Source organism: Sminthopsis crassicaudata, chromosome 2 (assembly GCF_048593235.1).
Source record: "Sminthopsis crassicaudata isolate SCR6 chromosome 2, ASM4859323v1, whole genome shotgun sequence".
Lineage (NCBI taxonomy): Eukaryota > Metazoa > Chordata > Mammalia > Dasyuromorphia > Dasyuridae > Sminthopsis > Sminthopsis crassicaudata.
Genome location: NC_133618.1, coordinates 57890333 through 57914357, shown reverse-complemented (window position 1 = coordinate 57914357; position 24025 = coordinate 57890333). Strand labels below are relative to the sequence as shown.

Sequence of the window (24025 nt, the reverse complement as noted above, 5' to 3'; positions counted from 1 at the left end):
TTCAAACGACAGCAGCCTGAGAGCATCCTAGATTTAGAGCAGAAAAGCTTGTCACCAGAGAGGCCTGGTAGCCAGATGATGACTGGGTTTGGGCCAAAGCAACCCAGAGATAAGTCTGCTACAGTATGGAAGGGATGCAATTTGTGTGGCACAGGAAGTGCTCACACCAATGAAACTTTTTTTTTTTAAATTATAGCTTTTTATCGACAAAACATATGCATGGGTAATTTTTCAACACTGATCCTTGCAAAAACTTCTGTTCCAACTTTTCCCCTTCTCCCCTCCATCCTCTTCCCTATATGGCAGGTAGTCCCATACATGTTAAATATGTTAAAGTATATATTAAATACAATATGTGTATACATATTTATACTGTTGTCTTGTTGCACAAGAAAAATTGTATTTAGAAAGAAGGTAAAAATAACCTGGGAAGAAAAACAAAAATGCAAGCAAACAATAACAGAAAGAGTGGAAATGCTATGTTGTGGTCCACACTCATTTCCCAGTGTTCCTTCTCTGGGTGTAGTTGAATCTGTCCATCATTGATCAGTTGGAACTGATTTGGATCCTCTCATCATTGAAGATATCCACTTCTATCAGAACTGATTGTCGTATAATTTTATTGTTGAAGTGTATCTCCTGGTTCTGCTCATGGAAGTTCATGGAAGTCTCTCCAGGTCTCTCTGTATTCATCCTGCTGGTCATTTCTTACAGAACAATAATATTCCATAACATTCATATACCATAATTTACCCAACCGTTCTCCAATTGATGGACATCCGTTCAATTTCCAGTTTCAAGCCACTACAAAGAGGGCTGCCACAAACATTTTCGCACATACAGGTCCCTTTCCCTTCTTTAAGATCTCTGTGGGATACAGCCCCAGTAGAAATACTGCTGGGTCAAAGGGTATGCACAGTTTGATAACTTTTTGAGCATAGTTCCAAATCACTCTCCGGAATAGTTAGATCCGTTCACAACTCCGCCAACAATGTATCAGTGTCCCAGTTTTCCCACATCCCCTCTAACATTCATCACTATCTTTTCCCATCATCTTAATCTGACAGGTGTATAGTAGTATCTCAGAGTTGTCTAAATTTGCATTTCTCTGATCAATAATGATTTGGAACACTCTTTCATATGAGTAGAAAGTTTCAGTTTCACCATCTGAAAATTGTCTGTTCATATCCTTTGACCATTTATCAATTGGAAAATGGCTTGATTTCTTATAAATTTGAGTCAATTCTTTATGTATTTTGAAAATGAGGCCTTTATGAGAACCTTTAACTGTAAAGATATTTTCCCAGTTTTTTTCTTCCCTTCTAATCTTGTCTGCATTAGAACTTTTAAAAAAGATCTTTTAAGGGCCAAGATGGCGGCATGGAGGCAGACAGCTGCTTGAGCTCTGTGTTTTCTCTCAGGACTTACTTCATGACAAGCCTCAGAGTTAATGCTTGACCTGAAAAGAAATCCACAAATCATCACCAACAGAAGACATCCTTGAAATTCGCCAGAGAAGGTCTGTGTTTGCTCAGGGGAGGGTTGAACAGACTGGGCGCAGACTGAGGGCAGAGCAAGACAGGCAGCTCACATAGCTCAGACCGGAGGGGGGCGGGGTACGATCTCTGCCGTTTCTGAAAAAAGACTTTTACCCCAGTGTGGATGTTCCGTCTTGGCAGCGGAGAGGGTGTAAACATGGGAAGTGAAGAATAAAATCCCGGAAAGCCAGCGTCTCTTGTAACCTGGCCACCCCCAACCCCCACCTGGAGTGACTCAACGCGTTCGCAGACATGCACAACCATCGCTGTCCTGTTAATGGCTCGCTGCTGCCCTACCCCTAATCTCTAGAGGAAGCCCATTAACACCATCCAGCCCCATCCCCCCCAAAACAGACCTCTTGTTTCTCTTGTCAATTTGTTTTCTTCAATTCCCGCTCTGACAAAATGAACAAAAAATTCAAAAGGGCTCTAACCATTGACAGCTTCTGTATGGAGAGAGAGCAGACTTCAAACACTGAGGAGACTAAAAGCAGATTGTCCCCAAAGGAATCCCCCGAAGGGGGATATGATCTGCTCCTCAATACAAAAGAATCTCATAGAGGAAATCAAAAAGGCTCTCACAAGAGAGCTGGAAGAGAAATGGGAAAAGGAAAGGGAAGCTTGGCAAGAGAGCCTGGAGAAGTCATCCAGAGTGGATAAAGAGATCAAATCATTGAGAAACAAAATTAGTGAATTGGAAAAGGTAAACAACTCCAAGGAAAACAGGATTAGTGAGCTAGAAAAAGAAAACAGCTCTCTAAAAAATAAAGTGGATAAAATGGAAAAAAATTCCATAGAAGAAAAAAACTCACTTAAAAACACAATTGGACAATTACAAAAAGATATAAAAAAAAATGAGTGAAGAAAATACATCATTGAAAATTAGACTCGAACAAGTAGAAATGAATGACTCAAGGAGAAACCAAGAAGTAGTCAAGCAAAACCAGAAAAACGAAACAATTGAAAAGAATGTCAAGTACCTTATTGGAAAGAAAACAGACCTGGAAAACAGATCCAGGAGACACAATTTGAGAATCATCGGACTCCCTGAAAAATGTGAGGAAAAAAAGACTTTGGACACTATTTTTGAGGAAATTATCAAAGAGAGCTGCCCAGACGTTTTGGAAACAGAGGGTAAAATAGACGTTGAAAAAATTCATCAATCACCTACTGAAAGGGACCCTAAAATCAAAACGCCAAGAAATATAGTGGCCAAGTTCAAGGACCATCAGACAAAGGAAAAAATACTGGAAGCTAATAGAAAAAAGCAATTCAGATATGGAGGAGCCACAATAAGGATAACTCAGGATCTAGCAGCGTCCACATTAAAAGAACGAAGGGCCTGGAACATGATATTCTGAAAGGCTAAGGAACTTGGTATACAGCCAAGAATAACTTACCCAGCAAAAATGAGCATTGTTTTCCAGGGAAGAAGATGGACATTTAACGAAATAAATGAATTCCATCTATTCTTGATGAAAAAACCAGACTTACATAAAATGTTTGATCTCCAAATACAGAACTCAAAGAGATTTCTAAAAAGGTAAAAAGAAATCTTGAGAACTATACTTCTGCCATAAAAAATATGTAAAGAACATATGTAAAATTTGTCCTAGAAACTAGAGGTGGAATATTATAAAAAAGTGTAAAGTGGTGGTACTACATCTCATGAAGAGGTAAAGGTAACCTATTATATCTGAGAGAAAGAAAGGAGGGAGATGAACATAGTGTGTAACAATAGACATATTCGATTTAGGGTGAAACTTCTTCCACTTCATTGAAAAGTGAGAGGGAAAGAGTAAGCTAAGGGGAAGGGAATACAGAAATTGTGAGGAAAAAGGGGTAAAATAAGGGGAGGAACTTTAAGGTGGGGGAGGGATACTAAAAAGGGAGGGCTGTGAAAAGCAAGTGGTGTTCACAAGTTTAATACTGGGTAGAGGGGTAAGAGGGAAGGAAAGGAGAAAAGCATAAGCAGGGGTTAACAGGATGGCAAGCAATATAGAATTAGTCATTCTAACCATAAATGTGAATGGGGTAAACTCCCTCATAAAGAGGAAGCAATTAGCAGACTGGATTAAAAGTCAGAATCCTTCTAATGTTTATTGTGCAACAAGAAAATGATATTCGCACACATGTATTGTACCTAGACTATATTGTAACACATGTAAAATGTATGGTATTGCCTGTCGTCGGGGGGAGGGAATAGAGGGAGGGGGGGTAATTTGGAAAAATGAATACAAGGGATAATATTATAAAATATATATATATATATATATATAATAAAAAAAAATAATTAAAAAAAAAAAGTCAGAATCCTACTATATGTTGTTTACAGGAAACACACCTGAAACAGGGTGATACATTCAAACTAAAAGTAAAAGGGTGGAGCAGAATCTACTATGCTTCAGGCAAAGCCAAAAAAGCAGGGGTAGCCATCCTCATCTCAGATCAAGCAAAAACAAAAATTGATCTAATTAAAAGAGATAAGGAAGGGCTTTATATACATCCTACATTAATAATGAAGCAGTATCAATATTAAACATATATGCACCAAGTGGTGCAGCATCTAAATTCTTAAAAGAGAAATTAAGAGAGCTGCAAAAAGAAATAGACAGCAAAATTATAATAGTGGGAGATCTCAACCTTGCACTCTCAGAATTAGATAAATCAAACCACAAAATAAATAAGAAAGAAGTCAAAGAGGTAAATAGAATACTAGAAAAGTTTGATATGATAGATCTTTGGTGAAAGCTAAATGGAGACAGAAAGGAGTATACTTTCTTCTCACCAGTCCATGTAACCTATATAAAAATTGATCATATACTAGGACATAAAAACCTCAGAATCAAATGCAGTAAGGCAGAAATAGTAAATGCATCCTTTTCAGACCACAATGCAATCAAAATTACATTTAATAAAAAGCCAGGGGAAAATAGACCAAAAAATAATTGGAAACTAAATAATCTTATACTAAAGAATGATTGGGTAAAACAGCAAATCATAGACATAATTAATAACTTCATCCAAGAAAATTACAACAATGAGACATTATACCAAAATGTATGGGATACAGCCAAAGCAGTAATAAGGGGAAGTTTTATATCTCTACAGGCCTACTTGCATAAAATAGAGAGAGGGTCAACGAATTGGGCTTACAACTAAAATTGCTAGAAAAGGAACAAATTAAAAACTCCCAGACAAACACAAAACTTGAAATTCAAAAAATAAAAGGTGAGGTTAATAAAATTGAAAGTAAAAAAACTGTTGAATTAATTAATAAAACTAAGAGTTGGTTCTGTGAAAAAAACCAACAAAATAGACAAACCTTTAGTAAACCTGATTAAAAAAAGGAAAGAGAAAAAGCAGATTGTTAGTCTTGAAAATGAAAAGGGAGAACTCACCACTAATGAAGAGGAAATTAGAACAATAGTTAGGAGCTACTTTGCTCAACTTTATGCCAATAAATTCGATAACTTAAATGAAATGGAATTCAAAAATATAGCTTGCCCAGATTAATAGAGGAAGAAGTAAGTAGTCTAAATAGTCCCATCTCAGAAAAAGAAATAGAACAAGCTATTAACCAACTCCCTAAGAAAAAATCCGCAGGACCAGATGGATTTACATGTGAATTCTACCAAACATTTAAAGAACAACTCCAATGCTATATAAACTATTTGAAAAAATAGGGATTGAAGGAGTCCTACCAAATTCCTTTTATGACACAGACATGGTACTGATACCTAAACCAGGTAGATCGAAAACTGAGAAAGAAAACTATAGATCAATTTCCTTAATGAATATTGATGCTAAAATCTTGAATAAGATATTAGCAAAAAGACTCCAGAAAATCATCCCCAGGATAATACATTATGACTAAGTGGGATTTATACCAGGAATGCAGGGCTGGTTTAATATTAGAAAAACTATTAGTATAATTGACCATATTAATAATCAAATTAATAAAAACCATATGATCATCTCAATAGATGCAGAAAAAGCATTTGATAAAATCCAACATCCATTCCTACTAAAAACGCTTGAGAGTATAGGAATAAATGGACTGTTCCTTAAAATAATAACGAGCATATATTTAAAACCATCAGTAAACATCATATGTAATGGCGATAAACTAGAATCTTTCCCTGTAAAATCAGGAGTGAAACAAGGTTGCCCACTATCACCATTACTATTCAATATAACACTAGAAACACCAGCCTCGGCAATAAGAGCCGAGAAAGAGATTCAAGGAATTAGAGTAGGAAATGAGGAAATCAAACTATCACTCTTTGCAGATGACATGATGGTATACTTAGAGAACCCCAAAGACTCTGCTAAAAAGTTATTAGAAATAATTCAGAATTTTAGCAAAGTTTCTGGATACAAAATAAATCCACATAAATCCTCAGCATTTTTATACATTACCAACACAATCCAACAGCAAGAGATACAAAGAGAAATTCCATTCAAAATAACGGTCAATAGAATAAAATATTTGGGAATATATCTACCAAAGGAAAGTCAGGAATTATTTGAGCAAAATTACGAAACACTTGCCACAAAAATAAAGTAAGATTTAAATAATTGGAAAGACATTGAGTGCTCTTGGATAGGCCGAGTGAATATAATTAAGATGACAATACTCCCTAAACTAATCTTATTTATTTAGTGCTATACCAATCAGACTCCCAAGAAACTATTTTAATGACCTAAAAAAAATAACAACAGAATTCATATGGAACAACAAAAGGTCGAGAATTTCAAGGGAAGTAATGAAAAAAAAATTAAATGAAGGTGATCTAGCTGTACCTGATCTAGAACTATATTATAAAGCAACAGTCACCAAAACCATTTGGTATTGGCTAAGAAATAGACTAGTTGATCAGTGGCATAGGTTAGGTTCACAGGGCAAGATAGTGAATAAAAATAGCAATCTAGTGTTTGTCAAACCCAAAGATCCCAACTTTTGGGATAAGAATTCATTATTTGACAAAAACTGCTGGGAAAACTGGAAATAAGTTTGGCAGAAAGTAGGCATGGACCCACATTTAACACCATATACTAAGGTTAGATCAAAATGGGTCCAAGATTTAGGCATAAAGAACGAAATCATAAATAAATTGGAGGAACATGGGATGGTTTACCTCTAGGACTTGTGAAGGAGGAAGGAGTTTGTGTCCAAGGGAGAACTAGAGACCATTATTGATCACAAAATAGAAAATTTTGATTACACCAAATTAAAAAGTTTCTATACAAATAATACTAATTCAAACAAGATTAGAAGGGAAGTAACAAATTGGGAAAACATTTTTACAGTTAAAGGTTCTGATAAAGGCCTCATCTCCAAAATATACAGAGAATTGACTCTATAAGAAATCAAGCCATTCTCCAATTGATAAATGGTCAAAGGATATGAACAGACAATTTTCAGATGATGAAATTGAAACTATTTCCACTCATATGAAAGAGTGTTCCAAATCACTATTGATCAGAGAAATGCAAATTAAGACAACTCTGAGATATCATTATACACCTGTCAGATTGGCTAAGATGACAGGAACAAATAACGATGAATGTTGGAGGGGCTGTGGGAAAACTGGGACACTGATGTATTGTTGGTGGAGTTGTGAAAGAATCCAACCATTCTGGAGAGCAATCTAGAATTATGCCCAAAAGTTATCAAAATGTGCATACCCTTTGACCCAGCCGTACTACTACTGGGTTTATATCCCAAAGAAATACTAAAGAAGGGAAAGGGACCTGTATGTGTCAAAATGTTTGTGGCAGCCCTTTTTGTAGTGGCTAGAAACTGGAAAACGAATGGATATCCATCAATTGGAGAATGGTTAGGTAAATTATGGTATATGAATGTTATGGAATATTATTGTTCTGTAAGAAATGACCAACAGGAGGAATACAGAGAGGCTTGGAGAGACTTACATGAACTGATGCTGAGTGAAATGAGTAGAACTAGGGGATCATTATACACTTCAACAATGATACTGTATGAGGATGTATGCTGATGGAAGTGGATATCTTCAATCTAGAGAAGAGCTAATCCAATTCCAATTGATCAATGATGGACAGAATCAGCTACATCCAGAAAAGGAACACTGGGAAATGAGTGTAAACTGTGAGCAATGTTTTTTTTGTTTTGTTTTGTTTTGTTTTATTTCTCTTCTCAGATTATTTTTATCTTCTGAATACAATTCTTCCTTTGCAACAACAACAACAAAAAAATTCGGTTCTGCATATATATATATATTGTACCAAGGATATACTATAAGATATTTAATATGTATGGGAATGCCTGCCATCTAGGGGAGGGGGTGGAGGGAAAGAGGGGAAAAACTCGGAACAGAAAGGAGTACAGGGGATAATGTTGTAAAAAAAAAAAATTACCTATGCATATGTACTGTCAAAGAAAATGTTATAATTATAAAAATTAATAAAAAATAAATAAAAAAAAAAAGATCTTTTAAGGTATTAGTATTGGTTTGGCCATACTCTATTCATGCCCTTTAGATATGTGTGTTAGAATGAGGAGGCTCTGGTTAGTTCATGGACATAGCCCAGCAGAGTTATCATTAGAACTCAGAGTTTAAGGCTTGAGACTCTCAAGGCATATTGCTTAGATCAGTAATGTGATTTGTGTTCCTAGACAACATGGGTACTTATTGGAATGGATAGGTGGTACTTCTTAATCTGTCATTTTATTATGCTCTTATATAGTTTCAGTATTTATAATTTTCTAATGATATTAAGAATTCAAGCTAGTTGTGACTAATGGTACATAATTCCCTTTAGGTATTCACACTTGAGAATTCAGCAGTGTCACATCGACTGATGAAGAAAGTGAGTGGATAAATATTAAGGGGACATGATAGATTTGGCTAGACTGGGGATATGTGAGATTGAGCAGCTAGCATTGAATTGTTGTTTTGGATTCTGTCCTTTGAAATTTAGAACAAAGTAGAGAAACAAGTGACCTGTAGAATATCCTATTTTCTGCTTGACTATAAACTAACATGACGCTGTGTTTTAATTTGTTTTTGGTGAAAAATCTGAGGTTACATGTTCTTACCAAGCCTTTTTTCCTCATTTCACAGAAAAGTAAAAAGACAAGAAGTATTTTGAACTTTGTTAGTAATAATTCTGTCTTGTTTGTCCCCCAGTTCCATCTGGGGCATAAAGTTGATCACATCTGTGTCCTGATAAGTTTGTGTCCTTGTCCTTACACTGTGGGTGTGGTGGAAGGTAGTAAAAAGTGTCAGGAGATGAAATGGGCAAACCTGAAATTCTTAGAGCATTGTTTTGCCACAAAAAACCCCAAAAAACCCCCCCTGGATTTTCCTTACAAGAGCCAGTTGTTTTTGAATCATGCTGGTTCTTTGATAGTCTTATTCTTGACACATTATGATGCTTTAATACCAAATACACATAAAATAGAAATTAGTGTTTGGGAAACAAAGACTACATTGAGACTTATTGATTGAAGTTGTTGAAAAAATAACACAGTTTATTATTTTTTCAAAGATTTTTAAGGCTAATGGTCTAGAGGATACAATTACTATAATAGAGAAGCGTCCTGAATTACTCACCTCTGCAGATTTGGGTGATAGAAAGGTGAGTAATAGGTCATCTCTTTGCATTAGTAACATATACCTGCTAAAAGCAGTACTCCAAGCCATTTCTCTCTCTTTGTCTCTCTGTCTCTTCTCTCTTTCTTCTCCTCTCCTCCCCCCCCCTTTTTTTTTTGACATTTCACTTAATTAATGATTAGTTTATTTAATTTACCTAATCCAATTGATTATATTTCTTTACAAGAGAATAAATACTGAAATATAAATGGTATGCTTATGCAAGACTTCTAAAAAGTTCTAATATTAATCAGTCTCATTGCAAACTTTAAAGTAAAATTTTTTTTATCATGTCTATAAGTTATGTGTATTTTATTAAAAGTGGAAAGACGTCTTTCCCTCCTGCATGTTTAGGATTTGTGGCTTACAACTTGACTCCAAATCAAGTCAGGCTAATGATTTTATTTCTTTTTCTGATTGTTCAGATCTCTGTTCTTCTTGGAGAACCTTTTTTTACAACAAGTCTATTACCATGGCACAATCTATACTTTTGGTATGCAAGGACGGCTGTGATGGAACATCTTGCTAACAATATCACAGTGTTGCCACAAGCTGCCTCCTTGCACATGGTGGTTGTAGAGTTCAAGGTAAGCTATATGAGATAATTTTGGGTTAAGATGGGGCATTTGAAATTATGAATATTGTAAGGTTCAGTATAATAGAATCTTGTTTTTTAAGAGCCATTTTTTTGTTAATTTTGTCAATATGATATATATGAGGTGGAACTTGAGTTGTCTTTTCATTTTTCTCAATGATTTAGCACTTTGTAAAAATGTGATTATTGATAGTTTTGATTTCTTCTTCTAAAAACTATCTTTTCACATCCTTTGACCATTTCTCAATTGGGTAATGACACTCTTTTTATGAAATTCTGTCTCGATTTCCTCTACATGGAGAAATGAGACCTCTATCAGAGAAATTTGATCTAACATTTTCCTGTTTTTTCTTCTGATTTTGGCTGCATTGGTTTTGTTTGTGTGACCCCTTTTTTATCTAATGTAATGAGTATTATTTATTTTACTTCTTGTGATCCTCCCTATCTCTTGTCTGGTCATGCCCTATTCCCTTATCCAGATGTAATAGGTATTTTTTCCTATGTTCCCTTAATTTGCTTCTAATATTATTCTATTCCAAATTGTGTACATGAGTTAATCTTTATATAGACAGATAAATATCTAGATAGACAGATAGATAGATAACTTCAAAATTTTTAAGTATATGATTTGGACATGCATCTCTGTATGTGATAAATATAGATAGAGATATGATGTGAGAAGCCTAATTTTTTCCAGACAGCTTTCTAGTTTCCCAGCAGTTTTTGTAAATTAGTGAGTTCTTGCATCAGTGTCTTATGTCTTTGAGTTTATCAATGAATACTCATTCATTTCTGTATGTTGTGTGTCTAAGCTGTTCTACTGACCCACCATTCTGTTTTTTATCTACTACTAGATTGTTTGAATGATTACAACTTTGTGACATCATTTGAGATCTGCTACTGCTAGCCCTTTTCCCTTAACATCTTTTTCATTGATATTCTTGTTTTCTTCTTCCAGATGAATTTTTTTTTTCAAATTCTGTAAAATACTTCTTTGGTACTTTGATGTGACATTAAATAAGTTAATATGGCTAGTGTTGTTATTTTTATTATATATATATATATATATATATATATATATATATATATATATATATATTACATATATGTATTTTTATACATACATTATTATATTGACTAGATCTATCCAGGAGTAACTAATATTTCTCCAGTTGTTTAGCTTTGTTTTATCTGATGTTTTAATGTACTTTTTAAGGAACTGTACATTTTGGGGAGATTTGGTTATAGGTCTATTTATGGATATGTGATTTTTCCCTTTGCATTTCTCTCTTAGTTTCCCAACAAATTTGACTTGTTTCTAATCAGCTTGGTATAGAATGTGAATGTTTGTTTTGTTGTTCCCAGGACCTTTGGCGAATCCGAAGCCCATGTGGTAACTGTGAAGGCTTTGATGTTCACATTATGGACGATATGATTAAGGTGGGCACAGTCTATCATTTTAAGTGGTACTGGAGTAATTCCACTCTGATAGTGTCAGCAGGGATATCCTGCAGAGGCAGGTATTGAGATGAAGTTTTGGCTCTAGTAGTACAGCATTTCACTCTCCCAACCCTGAAGGGTGGGTTGGGGGTGTGGGGCATGGAGACTTCCTCAGCCTTCCTTGGTTGGGTCAGTGAGACTTCCTCAGCCTTCCTTGGTTGGGTCAGCCCTGGCTCAGCCCATTTCTCACAAATGGTGGAAGGGGATATGGGAGGTGCAGACTCTGCTGTGACAGATGGCAGGAAGCAGTGGCTCTTCTTTAAGGTATTTTGAAAAGGTGCTCATTCCCACCCTGTGACAATATTGCAGGTGTGGGAGTTGGGGCAGGATTTTCACTGCATTAAAAATAAAGAACAGAAGATGAGGATTTTGGGCATCAGCCTCCCTGCTTTCCTGTCATCCCAAATAAGAATAAGAGTCTTCCCAAATAAGAAGTTGTAAGGAAGCTGATTTTAGGAAGCCTATTGAGAGAGACTGACAGGCTAGCAAGGGGTACTAATCAAGTTTTGGATCAAAGGAGACCAGAAATCACGGTGATCCATTGATTTTAAAGCATTATGTGAAAGTGAGCAACTTTCTTCCAGGTTTCTAGGATGAGGCACATCTACATCAAAGGCCAGATTGTTTGCCAAGGCCAGCTCACCTCTGTGTCTCTCCTGGCTCTGTGCTGCCTTATCTCTTTCCTGTACACCCTGTTATTTGTGAGCCATTGTAATGCAGAGAACATTGACATTGGAGTGAGGAGGATCAGGGGTCAGTGTCAATGACCTTCACCATATGGGAGACCAGGGGCAGGAAGGCACTTCACTTGTAAAAAAGAGGAAGAATACTTGCACTCTTTTACCTCATCCTAGTAATTGGGGTGAGGATGTTTGTGAATCTTCAGATGCTGTAGAAATTCAGGTTGTTATTTTTATTGCTATTTTCTTTTCAGCACTCTCTGGACTTCAGGGAAGCCCGGGAAGCAGAGCCTCACCCTCTCTGGGAGTACTCAAGCAGATGCTTGTCGGAGCCCCAGCAGGTCCTGATGTTTGATTTCCAAAAGCCTGTCCCTGAGCAGCCACTTAGTGCTGAAGGTTCCATCTCCCTGCAGAGGTGAGTGAGCGGGTTCTTGGAAAGTTGCTCAGTTCCCCAGAATAGATAAGTGAGGAAGACTCTTTGACAGGGCATCCCAAAAGATGGAGTGGATTCTTGTTGTCTCCCAGTAAAAGGACTTGTTTTCAGCTTTTCCTCCCTTAGTGATCACAGAGGATATGGCTTTCAGTGCAGAGAGTTTTTATAAAGCTCTAGCTTGGGGACAGACCCTGACACTGACCCTTCTTAGGGTCCCTCTTGCATATTATTAGAGATTCTAGTTCCTCAGTCATAAAAGAATCATCTTCTTAGAAGGTATTTCTTTTCACTTTCTCAACTTAGACTACTCCGTCTCTGAAATGAAGCTATTAGTTTGTGGGAATTTAATGTAGGAAGAGCCCAGTTTTTGTTTGAGCCATAAATTCTATTAGGAATTTAGGAACTCTCCAGTAACTTGGCCCATTTTCTTATAGCTGCAGAGACATTTTGTTTTTGTTTATGTGGTTATACTTTTCAATTTAACCATTTCCTTCACTCTGCAGAGATGCAGCACAGCGCTGCTGTTGTGGTTAGCAGGCCATCATTGTGGCCTTCACAAGAAAGAATTGGGAAGGCTGGCTTTTCCTTGCTAGGGATGGTTTGTTGAGCTGTTGGCAGAGGGCCCTGCTGGCCAGGTTCTGGGGTGTTAGGAGGTAGGCACTACACTCCCGGTAGTGACTCCTGCAGACGGAGTCCCTGGAGGAGCTTACAGTTAAACAGCTCCCACTCTTACTTCCATATAAGTGTGCTATATATTTTAGAGCATTTGGGGACTTTCTTGGCCAATCAGTGGCTTCCTTGTAGTAGTAGTAATATAAGTCCAGTAAGAGAACCTTTGTTCAGATGGTATGGATGGGCATTTTAGTAACTTCATTTACATTATTGGTATGAATACACTTCTTAAAGTTGTGAAAATGCCTCTGAAGAATGGAGAGCCTGTACAATTGAAAACACTGAGTGTTTGAGGAAATAGTGTTTGCTATTCATCTTCCCAGAGAGCTACCTCTAGAAATTTTACTTATGGGCGGTGAACCAAAGGAGAAATGTGAAGCAGTAGCAGCAAGAGGCCGAGGTAGAGATGGGGATGTGGTTGTGGCAGAGGAGGCAGGGCTGCCAGAGGACTCCTTCCACGAGGGGACCGAAGGCAGAGTATTTTTGGTACAGCTTTTGTTTAGTCTCAGTTTATAGGAAATATGAATGTGGGGGGAAATTGCCTTCCCAGATGGCTGTACCATGTCACAACTCTGCCAGTTAAATGGCAGAGTGTTTTAAAGAAATGCAGTTAAATTGCAAAATCACAGCATCTCAGTTAGAAGGGACTATTGCAGGTCACCTCATGCAACATTGTACCTGAATAAGAATCCTCTCCAATAATAACAATAACTAGAATTTGTACAGCTTTTTAAAGTTTGCAAAGCAGAAGCCCCCTAAGATGTATATCTAGTGGCAGGTACCTTTGCCTTTTCCCTGGATAAGTCATCGAGAGTTTAGAAAAGCAGGTATTTCCCAGGGAAAATGAAGTTCATTTTGCCCTTTTTTCTGTTGTGAAGGATGTACTTTTGTGGGAACTGGTACTAAGCACTCCTTGCCAAGCATACCCCTTCCAAGCAGTCCTCATTCATCTGCACACACTGGATGGAGCTCCTGCTGTGTGTTCGACACAAATGCTGCTTTCAAAGGGCTGAGAGGCCAGTAGAGGAACAGCAGTTCTTTTCAGAGCAAGGTGAAACAGAGGCTAAGCAAAATGGCTTCTAGGAAGACTGCAGTCAGAGCATTCCTGCCATTGTCTCAGCGCACGGGTTCTCAAACTACGGCCCTCGGGCCAGATGCGGCCCGCTGAAGATGTTTATGTGGCCCGCGGGTTATGGCAAATGGGATGAGGGGCACAGACAGAGTGTGAGTTTTTGTTTTTACTATAGTCCGGCCCTCCAACAGTCAGAGGGACAGTGAACTGGCCCCCTATTTAAAAAGTTTGAGGACCACTGGTCTCAGTGGGTAAAATGACCTTTTGCTCCATTTGTCTCTGTCATAGTTCCTGCTTTAGAATGTCCCATATTCTCAGCAGAACTGGATATTGCAAGGGGGGAAAGAAAAGGGCCTGTAAGGCCTGTTGGGTGCCCTCCTAATTCTTCTTTTGGGAGATGATTTTACCAGGAGAACCCTCCCAGCTCTACCTTTCAGGTGGTGGGATTATTGAGCCCTAAGTGGGCATGGTGTCTAAGGCCCACTGAGGCTGAGCCTGCTCGCCCCTTCCTGGTCTGAGCTGCTTTGCCATCAAAGCTGGAACTCTCTGAAGAAGGACACCTTTCTCAGGAAGGTCTAGGACTAACATGTTTTGAGAAGTGGGATGGGGGACCTGGTATTTTGGTTTGTGAAGGATCTTCTTAGTAACTTATGCTGCTTGTCACGACCTTTTCTTCCAGGCCTGGAAGAAGCCATGGAGTGGTCCTATGGATGGAGTACCACCTGACTGCCGAGAGCTCGCTCAGCACCGGACTCATCCAGATGCCGGAGGCCCAGGTATCTCTTCAGGGTTGTAGAGTGTGGCTGGGGCAGTGCTGCTTAGACTCGCTTCTGTAAAGCCATCGCATCCACAGTGGAAGATGCAGCAGATGCTGTGCATGTGCCCATTTGAGTCCCATTCCTGGGACACATTTGCTGCTTTTGCTTAATTGAGACCAGACCTTGGCCTGGAGTTTTGGAAGAAAACTCTCCTCAGTGCCGCTTTCTACATGAAACCTTTCCTGATCTGATCATCCTGGTTCTTCCATCCCCAAGTCTACTTTGTCTTAGTTGGTAAATGTTTAAAATATACCTGTTGAGGTCCTTGTTGTTTTCTTCTCTTTGCACATCTAGTGCTTTGCACGCAATGGACATTTAGTTAATAGTTCTTGGTTTACAGAATGAGTTAAACACTTGAGTAGCTGGTGGTTGTTTTCCCTGGTGGCCATGCCTGTAACTTCATCAGCCATTTTGGCTGTTTCTATTTGTGTGTCTTCTGTCACCCCTAGTCTGTGACACACCTGGAACAAAAGACCACATTACCAGCTTAGGAACATGGAACCTGGATAATTGGCTAGTCAAGCTGGTGCAGGACATACCCTAGAGGGATAATTCATGTGATTTGGATGAGCCTGTGAGTTTAATAATGATAATAACAATAGAATTAACATAGCATCTTAAATTTTCAAGAAACTTTACAAATATGAACTCCTTTGATCATCACAACAACCTTGGGATGGAGGTGCTGGTGAAATTATTTGTCCAAACTCACACCACTAGTGAGTATCTGAGGCAGGATTTGCACTCAGGTCTTTCCAGTTCTCAAGCTGAGTGCTCCATGGCTATTAGATGTGGGTACAGGTCCTAGCCTGGGCATGGCTTTCATCCTGGGTGGCTCTTTGGTGGAATGTCTGCCCAGCACACTTAAGGCCTCCCCTGGTCCTGTGATACCTTGTGGCACACAGCCGCAGGGCTGCCTGCTTCCTGCCCTCCACATCCCTTGGTCCAGGCCCACGCATGTTTGGTCTCTGCCCAAGTCCTTCTTGACTAATTATGCCTACAGAGCCTACACAGCCCCATCAGAAGGCTTTCTGTAGTTCTTTGGACCACCTGCAGTTTGATGATGATGATTATTAATAAGAATGATAATAGCTAGCAATTACATACTACTTTAAAGTTTGCAAAATTATCTCATCTGATTTTTAAAACCACCCTGGGAAGTAGAGTACATGCTATTATCATTTCCATTATACTGTCAAAGAAATGGAGGTAGACAGAGTTTAAGTCACTGGCTTAAGAGTTGCACACCTAGTAAGTGCCTGAGGTCGAATTTGAGCTCAGGCCTCCCTGATGCTGAGTCCAGTGCTCTTTCCGGTTCTTCTGAAGTCTTGGTCTTTCATGTTTGCAGACATCCAGCCTTGCCAGGGGAATACTGGTACTTTCATACATTAGGGGACCATGCCTTTGTGGGCATGCTGCCCTAACATGGATGGTAGAGCTTCTGTGACCTTGGGCAGCAGATGTCCCTTCCAGCTCAGAAGGACCTGGTCAGAGTTGGTCAGAGCAGAGTAACTCCTGCTCATCTGCACCTCTCTGCCATTGGCATTTTGGGCTTAGAATCAGGCAGCAGTCTAGAGTTCCCTGAAGGGTGCCAGCTCCTCTGGGGTGGTATAGCTGGCACTGTCTGGCATTCTCTTCTTTTCTCAGATCCCTGGTTTATCTGCAGTGACTGAGAGAGCCCTTTGGAAAACCAATGAGGAATCTTCCTCATACTTCATACTGGCAGAACTCTTGGGCACAGGGCTGGGAGCACTGACCCTTCTGTCTCACAGATTCTTGTGGAGAGGCTGAGGATGTAGCCCTTTCCTCAGAGAGCTTACACTGTGACACACACGTACACAAATACGTGTTAAGTAATAGCAGCTAAAGAGGGAGAAGTGCTAGTAGCTAGGCATGGAAGGGCAACATCTTCCAGACCTCCCGGGCAACATTGGCAAAGGCCCTAAGGAAGGAGAGAAAATGTCCTACCCAGGAAACAGCCAGCAGCAGGTTGTGGGGAAAGATTGAGAGGATACATTGGAGCGTAGTGGGGAGCCAAATTGGAGACCTTTAAAATACTGGGCAGAGTAACCTTGTTTTAACCCACAAAATCTAGAGCAGGGATGACCCCATCTGATTGGGTTTGGCAGCAATAGGCAGGAGCTATTGGTGAGGGGAGAGAGCAGAGAGCATATGAAGAGAGGATACTGCCATTGGCTAAATCTAATGATGGAATTTACAAGGAGTCAGTCAGGAGAGATAACAATTATTCTCTATTAAATGTAATAGGGATTCATGTAAAATTCTCATCTTAAACTGAAAACAATCAGCTCTCAGGATCAACTCCCTTTCCTCCTGGTTTTGCTTGGGAGAAGGGCCTTGATCACGGAAAAGTTTCAGGACTTCTAAAGGGTCCCTTTTTTCTTCCACAGGGCGAGTGTTCCTGGAATCCTCATTGTAAACAGGCTGTTTATTTCCTTAATTCTACTTTGGAAGCAAAAACTCAAGACAATCCCCAGTCTGTCACCTATTCCCTTGAGTTTAACCCAAAGGTGGGTGACATTTCGATGGATTTCAGGCTTGTAAGCTAAAATTACTGCAGTTTTAAAGAAATAAAGTAGCATAAGAGCTGTTGTGATGTGGTCAGTGGGCTTTCTTGGGAAGGGAGAGTTAAAAATCAAAGCTTCTTTTTCTTGGGGTGTCCTGATTAATAAGGAGAAGCTGCCACAGGATGAAGGAGCTAAGCACCAGGAAATAAGAGTGTCTCTGAATGAAAACTCAGGGCTGAATCTTCAAAAACCTTGTGACTGGGAAAAAGCATGTGAAGCTGCCTCCCTACTCTGTGGTAAAGGAAATGAAATTCAGTAGAAACCTGCTAAAGAAAACTCAATTTAAGACTGAAGGAAGCACAATACAGCAGGGACACTTTCCAATGCAAGATGGCTCTTTGACCTTTGACCTGTCACTTTTCTCCTTAGTGTCTATAAAAAAAGGGGGCAGGGATTGGGGTGGGACTTAGACTTTGATAATATTTCTCTGATGTTCTGTGTCATCTTTTGAAACATTTTTGGTTCTGTGGTCTTTTCAGGCTCCGGTGTTCTAGATCAGACATTCAGTAAACATTTATTGTCTTCTTGGGGACCATGAATGGGACTACAAAAAAAGATCAAAGATAGTCCCTGCTCTCATGAAGTTCACAGTCTGGAGGAAGAGATAGGATAAGTTCAGAATAATCAATAGAGCACAGAAATAAGGAGAGTTGGTAAAGGTTTCCTGTACCAGGTGGAATTTTAATTTGGCCTTAAAGGAAGCCAGAAAATAGATTTGAGGACTGAGGAACAGCCAGAGAAAATGTCCAGAGCCAAGAAACAGCATGTCCAATGTGAGGAGCATCCAGAAGGCTGTTGTCTGGATCTCAGAGGATGTATGTGGGAGGCAAGGGGAGGTGGGAGGGTGAGATGGGACCAGGCCAAGGGTCCTTCCCCTTTTCTTTTGGGTCATAGAGTCTGTGGAAAGACTCATATTTAGAATAATGTCTTCAAATTCATAAAATAAAATATAAAAGATTTCAAAGAAAGCCAAAAATAGTCAAATACAATTCTGAAAAAGTATTTAGAAGCAAGTTCATAGCCCCTAACTTAAGAATCCCGGTTCTAGATGTGTACATTGCTTAGCAAATCAGTGTAATGCTTGACCATGCCACTAGAGTAGCATTTCTTAATGAGTAGTTTCCAACAGATCCATGGGATTTTTAAAGGATCTATTTTTAAAGGATTGGATGGAGAAATTTTATCTTTATTTTTACTAATTTATTTAGCATTTTCTTCCATGTAAAACATTTTTCTATGAAGAGGCACACAAGTCTTCATCAGATTCATAAAGTGTTTAAAACCCCCACTTTAGAGCTTTTCTGGAGTCTGTAGTAGATGGGAGATGAAACTGTGTTGCTCAGTAAGAGTACAACCTGGCTTAGGAGAAGGAGCCTAATCTCTACCAGAATTAGAGGAGGGAGAACCTCTTTCACAGGTGAAGTGTTTTTTCTTTTCCCCCCCCCCCTGAGGCTGGGGTTAAGTGACTTGCCCAGGGTCACACATCAGGTAGTGTTAAGTGTCTTAAGGTCAGATTTGAACTCAGGTCCTCTTGAATTCAAGGCTGGTACTCTATCCACTGCGCCACCTAGCTGCCCCCCAGGTGAAATTTTAAGGGGAATATGAAAATTGCTTTTAGTATTTCTTTGTGGGAAGAGAACATAACTGGAACCTTTCTTGTTCTTTTGAAATCTTATAAAAATTCAGCCAATCTGTGCTGATTTGAGAGGGTTCAATTTCAATTTGAGATGAAACATGAGTAGTGACTTTGCCTGCCACAGAAGGTATGTGGTGTGCCAAAAGCAAAGGGCGCATGTCTCTGATGAGCAGATGATGGCTGCCTTTCAACTGATAGGCCGGGCGGCCTCCTTGTAAAGTCCAGGCTGAGCTTTGCTTATCTCCCTTGCTGTCAGTTAACATGATTCTTCTAACAAATCAGCACAGACCCTGCCACTGGGAGGGACTTCAAGAGTTCCTCTCTCCTCCCCACTCTCCTCCTCCCACTTTTCAGGTGAGGAAACAGGATCCCAGAGAATGACTTGCTTCAGACCTTCCACTTGTGTTGGCAGACATGCCTGGGAAGTGAGAGCTCCTCCTTCTGGAGCCACTCTCTGTTCCCCAGACTGTCCCCACTGGCCATTCTTCAGTGGCCTCCTTGGAGAGTCCACTTTTCCTCATGCTTTTGGTGTGCACTTTCCTTGTCCTGTAGCCACGACTGACAGTCATGTAAGGATGTTAGAGTCATAGATTAGAGCTAGAAGGGACCCTGGACCTCCTGAAATCTGGCCTCAATTGCTGTACAGAAAAACTGAGGATCAGGAAAGTTAGAAGGATTCCATGGCTTGTACATGTCTCTGCCTTCGGAGCCCAAGGCCAGGCCTCTCTTTCGTGCTTTGTCTCTTGCAAAGACTGAGTACTCCATCTCCCAATAGCCAAAGTGGGAGGCTCCATCAAGTGACCATGTGGCCCGAGATTGTCACAGCAGGCTCGGGAAGGAGCTTCGGAAGGAAAGCCTGACCTGAGAAGAAGGTACTTTCTTCTGCCAGCCTAATAGTAAGTAGCATGGGCTTTCTCCAATTCACATCTTCCTGGTACTTCATTTTTAGTGTTAATGTGGCCCGAAGGTGCCGGGACCTCTTAGCTCAGTTTGGGGATTCCATGAAGGTATACTCAGAGGTTCCATAGATTGGGACTGGCAAAGGGAAGAAAAATAGAAACCACATTTGCCTTAGTTTCTTCTTGTTTGAAATGATGAATCTTATGACTCTTTCAGATGGGGGGGCTATTGCTTCTTGTTGTCCATGGCCAGTTTGGGGAGGGGGAAGTTTTGGTTATAGATGGAGATGACCTGGGAACTTCTTATGTAAGAGGATGAAGGAAATGCCTTTGAGAAGTAATCATGACATGGAGCAGGTTTCTAGTAACACTGAAAATAGACAATCTAGTGGCAGGTGCTTTTAGTTTATATTGGAGATGTCGAGCTCAAGTAGAAATGGGGGGAAAGGACAGTAAATACTACGTAAGGATCCCTAAGATCCTCATGCTAATTTAGAAAATCATATTGATACTATTTTGTATTTTTATTTATTAAGTATTTCCTGATTATATTTTAATTTGGTTCAGGCCACATTTGAGAGCATTGTGGGCTGCATGTCTGGATCATAAATTACCTGAGAAAACTTCCCAGCTTTGTTTTAGGGAAGTTGTATCACAAAAGAAGAGAGACTTATCCATATTAAGGGCAAAAGTAGGGCCCAGGAGGGATGAAGTCCGACAGAATAGAACATAGAGGATGGTCATCACATCCCTTTTGAATTGGACTTTGATCCAGTTGATTGGAATTGCTCATTTTTCTCTGAAAAGTTGGGGTGGTTCAGCAGCTTAGAGGCTTAGTTTTGCTTTTTACTCTGTAAGGGCGGTTCAGTCAAGGGAGATTACAACTGTTGAAAGTTGATGTCTGGAAAGGAGTGTTACATTGCATAGATAATGAAGTGCTCCCAGGGGTTGTGGGAATGTCATTTGAGGTTGGAAGTGAAGAGATGGAGCATTGAAATCAAGATCCAACACCCTGTTCCGCATTCCAGTGTTGGAAAATGGTTTCTCATTACGTCAGCATCTTTTACCTTTTTAATTTCTCACTGCCACTCATCTAAACCATAGTGAAAACACAAAAACAAGAAAATCAAAATCACCTGTGCTCCAAGAACTGATGTGGGGAGCCAGTAATTCAGGCAGTGAAGATGGTATTGAAGTTCCAGGCCTTCAGATCATCTACCACATTTGCAGTGACAGGAGAGGATGATAGAAGTAGAGGTTATCTGGGGAGCATTCTGTCCTTTCCTTTATCAGCTGCTTATTAAGGGAAAGTAAGGTTCACTTGATTAACAACAAGTCCTCCTCTGACAACTCAAAAGAGTGGAGTGGTCCTTGGGAGATTGACTGCCAATCACCCAGCAAAGGCAGATCCTAATGGAACTGGAATTCCAGGTCTCGAGTTTGGGCCTTCACTGGATTCTGTGACTGTTGCTTGGTTTGGCTCAGGTAACTACAGAGAGGTTTGTTACTGTGGGGTTTGCCACCTGCTTAAGGATTTTTTTCAACGACAGCTAACAGTGAAACAGTAACCAAGGCATAGAGGAAGGGTTTTTGGGAGGAAGTACCTATAAAGAAGTTTTTTAAACAAATGTTTTGCAAAATTGAAACATCCTGCCAATAACAGCTCCACGAAGTAGGTAGAACAAGCAGCATAATTCCATTTTAGAAAGAAGTCAGGATAAATTACTTGCTTAAGGCATGAATTAATGGCAGAGCTGGGTCTGGAATTGGGGTCTTACAATGGGTCCTCTTTCTGTAATCACAAATTGCATCTTTGGGAGGTACATGAGGGATATAATAGAAATTACTGTGGGTTCTCTCAGAAATCAGGAATGGATGGATCATCTTTGTTTTTTAAAGGACTTGCACTCTGGAGTCAGAGAAAAATGAATCCCCTCCCTCCCCAATAAATCACTCAAATAAATGGGAAACAGAAGCTTTGAGTTTTAATGTTTTATTTTCTCCTTCACATCAATTATTCATTCCTTTCAGCACCAATAAAGGAAAAAAAAAAACCCTTCAAAATATTTTATTAGGTGTAAGACTTGTTTTCTTACAGGGAAGAAACAGTTGGATATATATCAGATACAGATTTTTACCAAAACATTAGGTGTGCTTACCGTATAAAACCCCATCAGGTCCCAGAAGGATAAATACAGAAAAATTATTGAAATTAAAAAAAGTTTTTTTTAAAACAGTATTTTCTAAACCTTAGCAGTAATACAATATTTAAAAAGCATCAAGATTAATATTCATACTTAAAACTCAAGATGGTTTTGGACACATGAAAACATTTCCTTCATAAGCCATCTGACTGAACTGGGTCCCAATGCATGGCTTCTCTTGGGGCTAGTCAGAGACACCTTCCCTTTCCCCAACCCAGGAGCAAAAGCAGAAGCAGAAGCAGGAGCAGATGATCATTTCTGAGCTGAGAACGAGACCACAAACTACTCCCAGCTTGGACATTATTTGATTTGATTGAATTTGAATCACAGGGAAATTTTTTTAAAAACTGTAAAAATTTAGTTTATAGACAAGCCCCTTTGAATACAGGCTTCATAAAATCAGGATGACCAAGCAAATGCTCGGGGCTGATCGCCCAGTATTTAGGAGTGGAAAGTTGTGATCTCTGAGCACTACCTAATGAGCTTCTCTATCAAAAAGGACAAAAGCAGGGCCAGGTGCCCAAGGAAAAGAGGGAATAAACTGCTCCATCCAGCCACAAATTTGCCGGATTTTGTCCTCATTTCACAGAAGACAAAAATGGAGATCCAGGGACATTGAGAGGCTTGCCTAAGGCCACGTAGTCGGGGAGGAGGGGAGTGTGTGACCCAGCCATCACTTCCAGGGCCATGAGGACAGTTCCCAGCAGATGGTTCTGCTTGGCAGAGCCAGGCCAGCCAGCGCATGTTCTGTCTCCATCTTGGAGAGAGGCACCCTTCCTGACTTAGAAAGACTGACCCTCAGCCTTCCCTGGCTCCCCTGTTGGATCCAACCAGGGAAAAGGGCCACTCTCCTCACTGGTCCTAGACTCGGGGCTCTTCATAAGGCTCCATGTGTGGGATGCCTGCCCGGCACGGCCATGACTCTTCACCAGAACAATCACAACCTGATGTGTGTATTCAATCATACGATCATGATTCATGCGCGCTGACAAACCAGAATAAGCGAATATTAAAAAATCCCAGAGTCTAAAGGCTTCTCTCAAGAGATTGGGATTCTCTAGCTCTATGAAAACCTTTCTAAAGAGAAGATGATTCCAAGGGGATGTCAGTCTTGTTTGGACAGTGAGTGAACGGTTAAGTAGGAGGGCCTCCAAGCACTGTAGCCTCGGGAAAGTAGAGATGCTGCAACCATGATTTCTGGATGAACACCCTGCAAAGATGGCAGAATACTGGCAATGCTCCCTCAGAGTGGATCCAGCTCTCTTCCTAGCCTAGCTAGGAACCCTTGCTTCCTGTGGTTGTGATCACTCCCTAAGCAAGTGGAATGATTTGATAGACACCCAGCTCATCCTTTGTTTCACAACTTAAAACTTGTTACTTTCAGAAAGATAGCCTTTCTTGACAGAGTAGTCTCAGGGAGCGCTGCTGCCCGTCACATAGACTGACGGTGGCTTGGTTGCCCTGGGTCCTATTCTTTGCTCTTCTGTTCCTTTACAGCTGCTGTTGACCTGCCTGGGACAATTAGCTGCCAGACTTGGGCCAAATCTTGGGGCTAGTTCTATAGCAGAATCATTCCTAGAGCTGCCCTGGGCTTACCTGACTTGGGAGGGAGATTTGCTCCCCCAAACAGTAGCAGTGTCTCATGGCTGTGAAGGGCTTAAGGCCTCTGGGTGGGTCACACCCTGGTCACCTTCCATAGCCAGTCTTGCCTCCTGGCTGCATTTGGCTGAGGGCTGGTGACTGGCCGGATTGG

At 40.0% G+C, this 24025-nt stretch overlaps 1 protein-coding gene across 4 annotated transcripts in view; it reads left to right on the top strand.

Moving 5' to 3' along the window:
• Positions 1–17557, top strand: part of PRMT7 (protein arginine methyltransferase 7) — a 73631-nt gene extending 56074 nt beyond the window's left edge. For 3 of the 4 annotated variants that reach the window (XM_074286361.1, XM_074286363.1, XM_074286364.1), the window contains exons 12-18: positions 8343–8390; positions 9072–9161; positions 9601–9762; positions 11136–11210; positions 12205–12365; positions 14807–14903; positions 17357–17557. In XM_074286361.1, the coding sequence (XP_074142462.1) occupies positions 8343–8390; positions 9072–9161; positions 9601–9762; positions 11136–11210; positions 12205–12365; positions 14807–14903; positions 17357–17515 (792 nt within the window). In that variant the 3' untranslated portion in view covers positions 17516–17557. Of the gene's footprint in view, positions 1–8342; positions 8391–9053; positions 9162–9600; positions 9763–11135; positions 11211–12204; positions 12366–14806; positions 14904–17356 lie in introns of all 4 variants that reach the window. The other variant, XM_074286362.1, reaches the window with a different exon arrangement.
• Positions 17558–24025: the final 6468 nt, after the last annotated feature.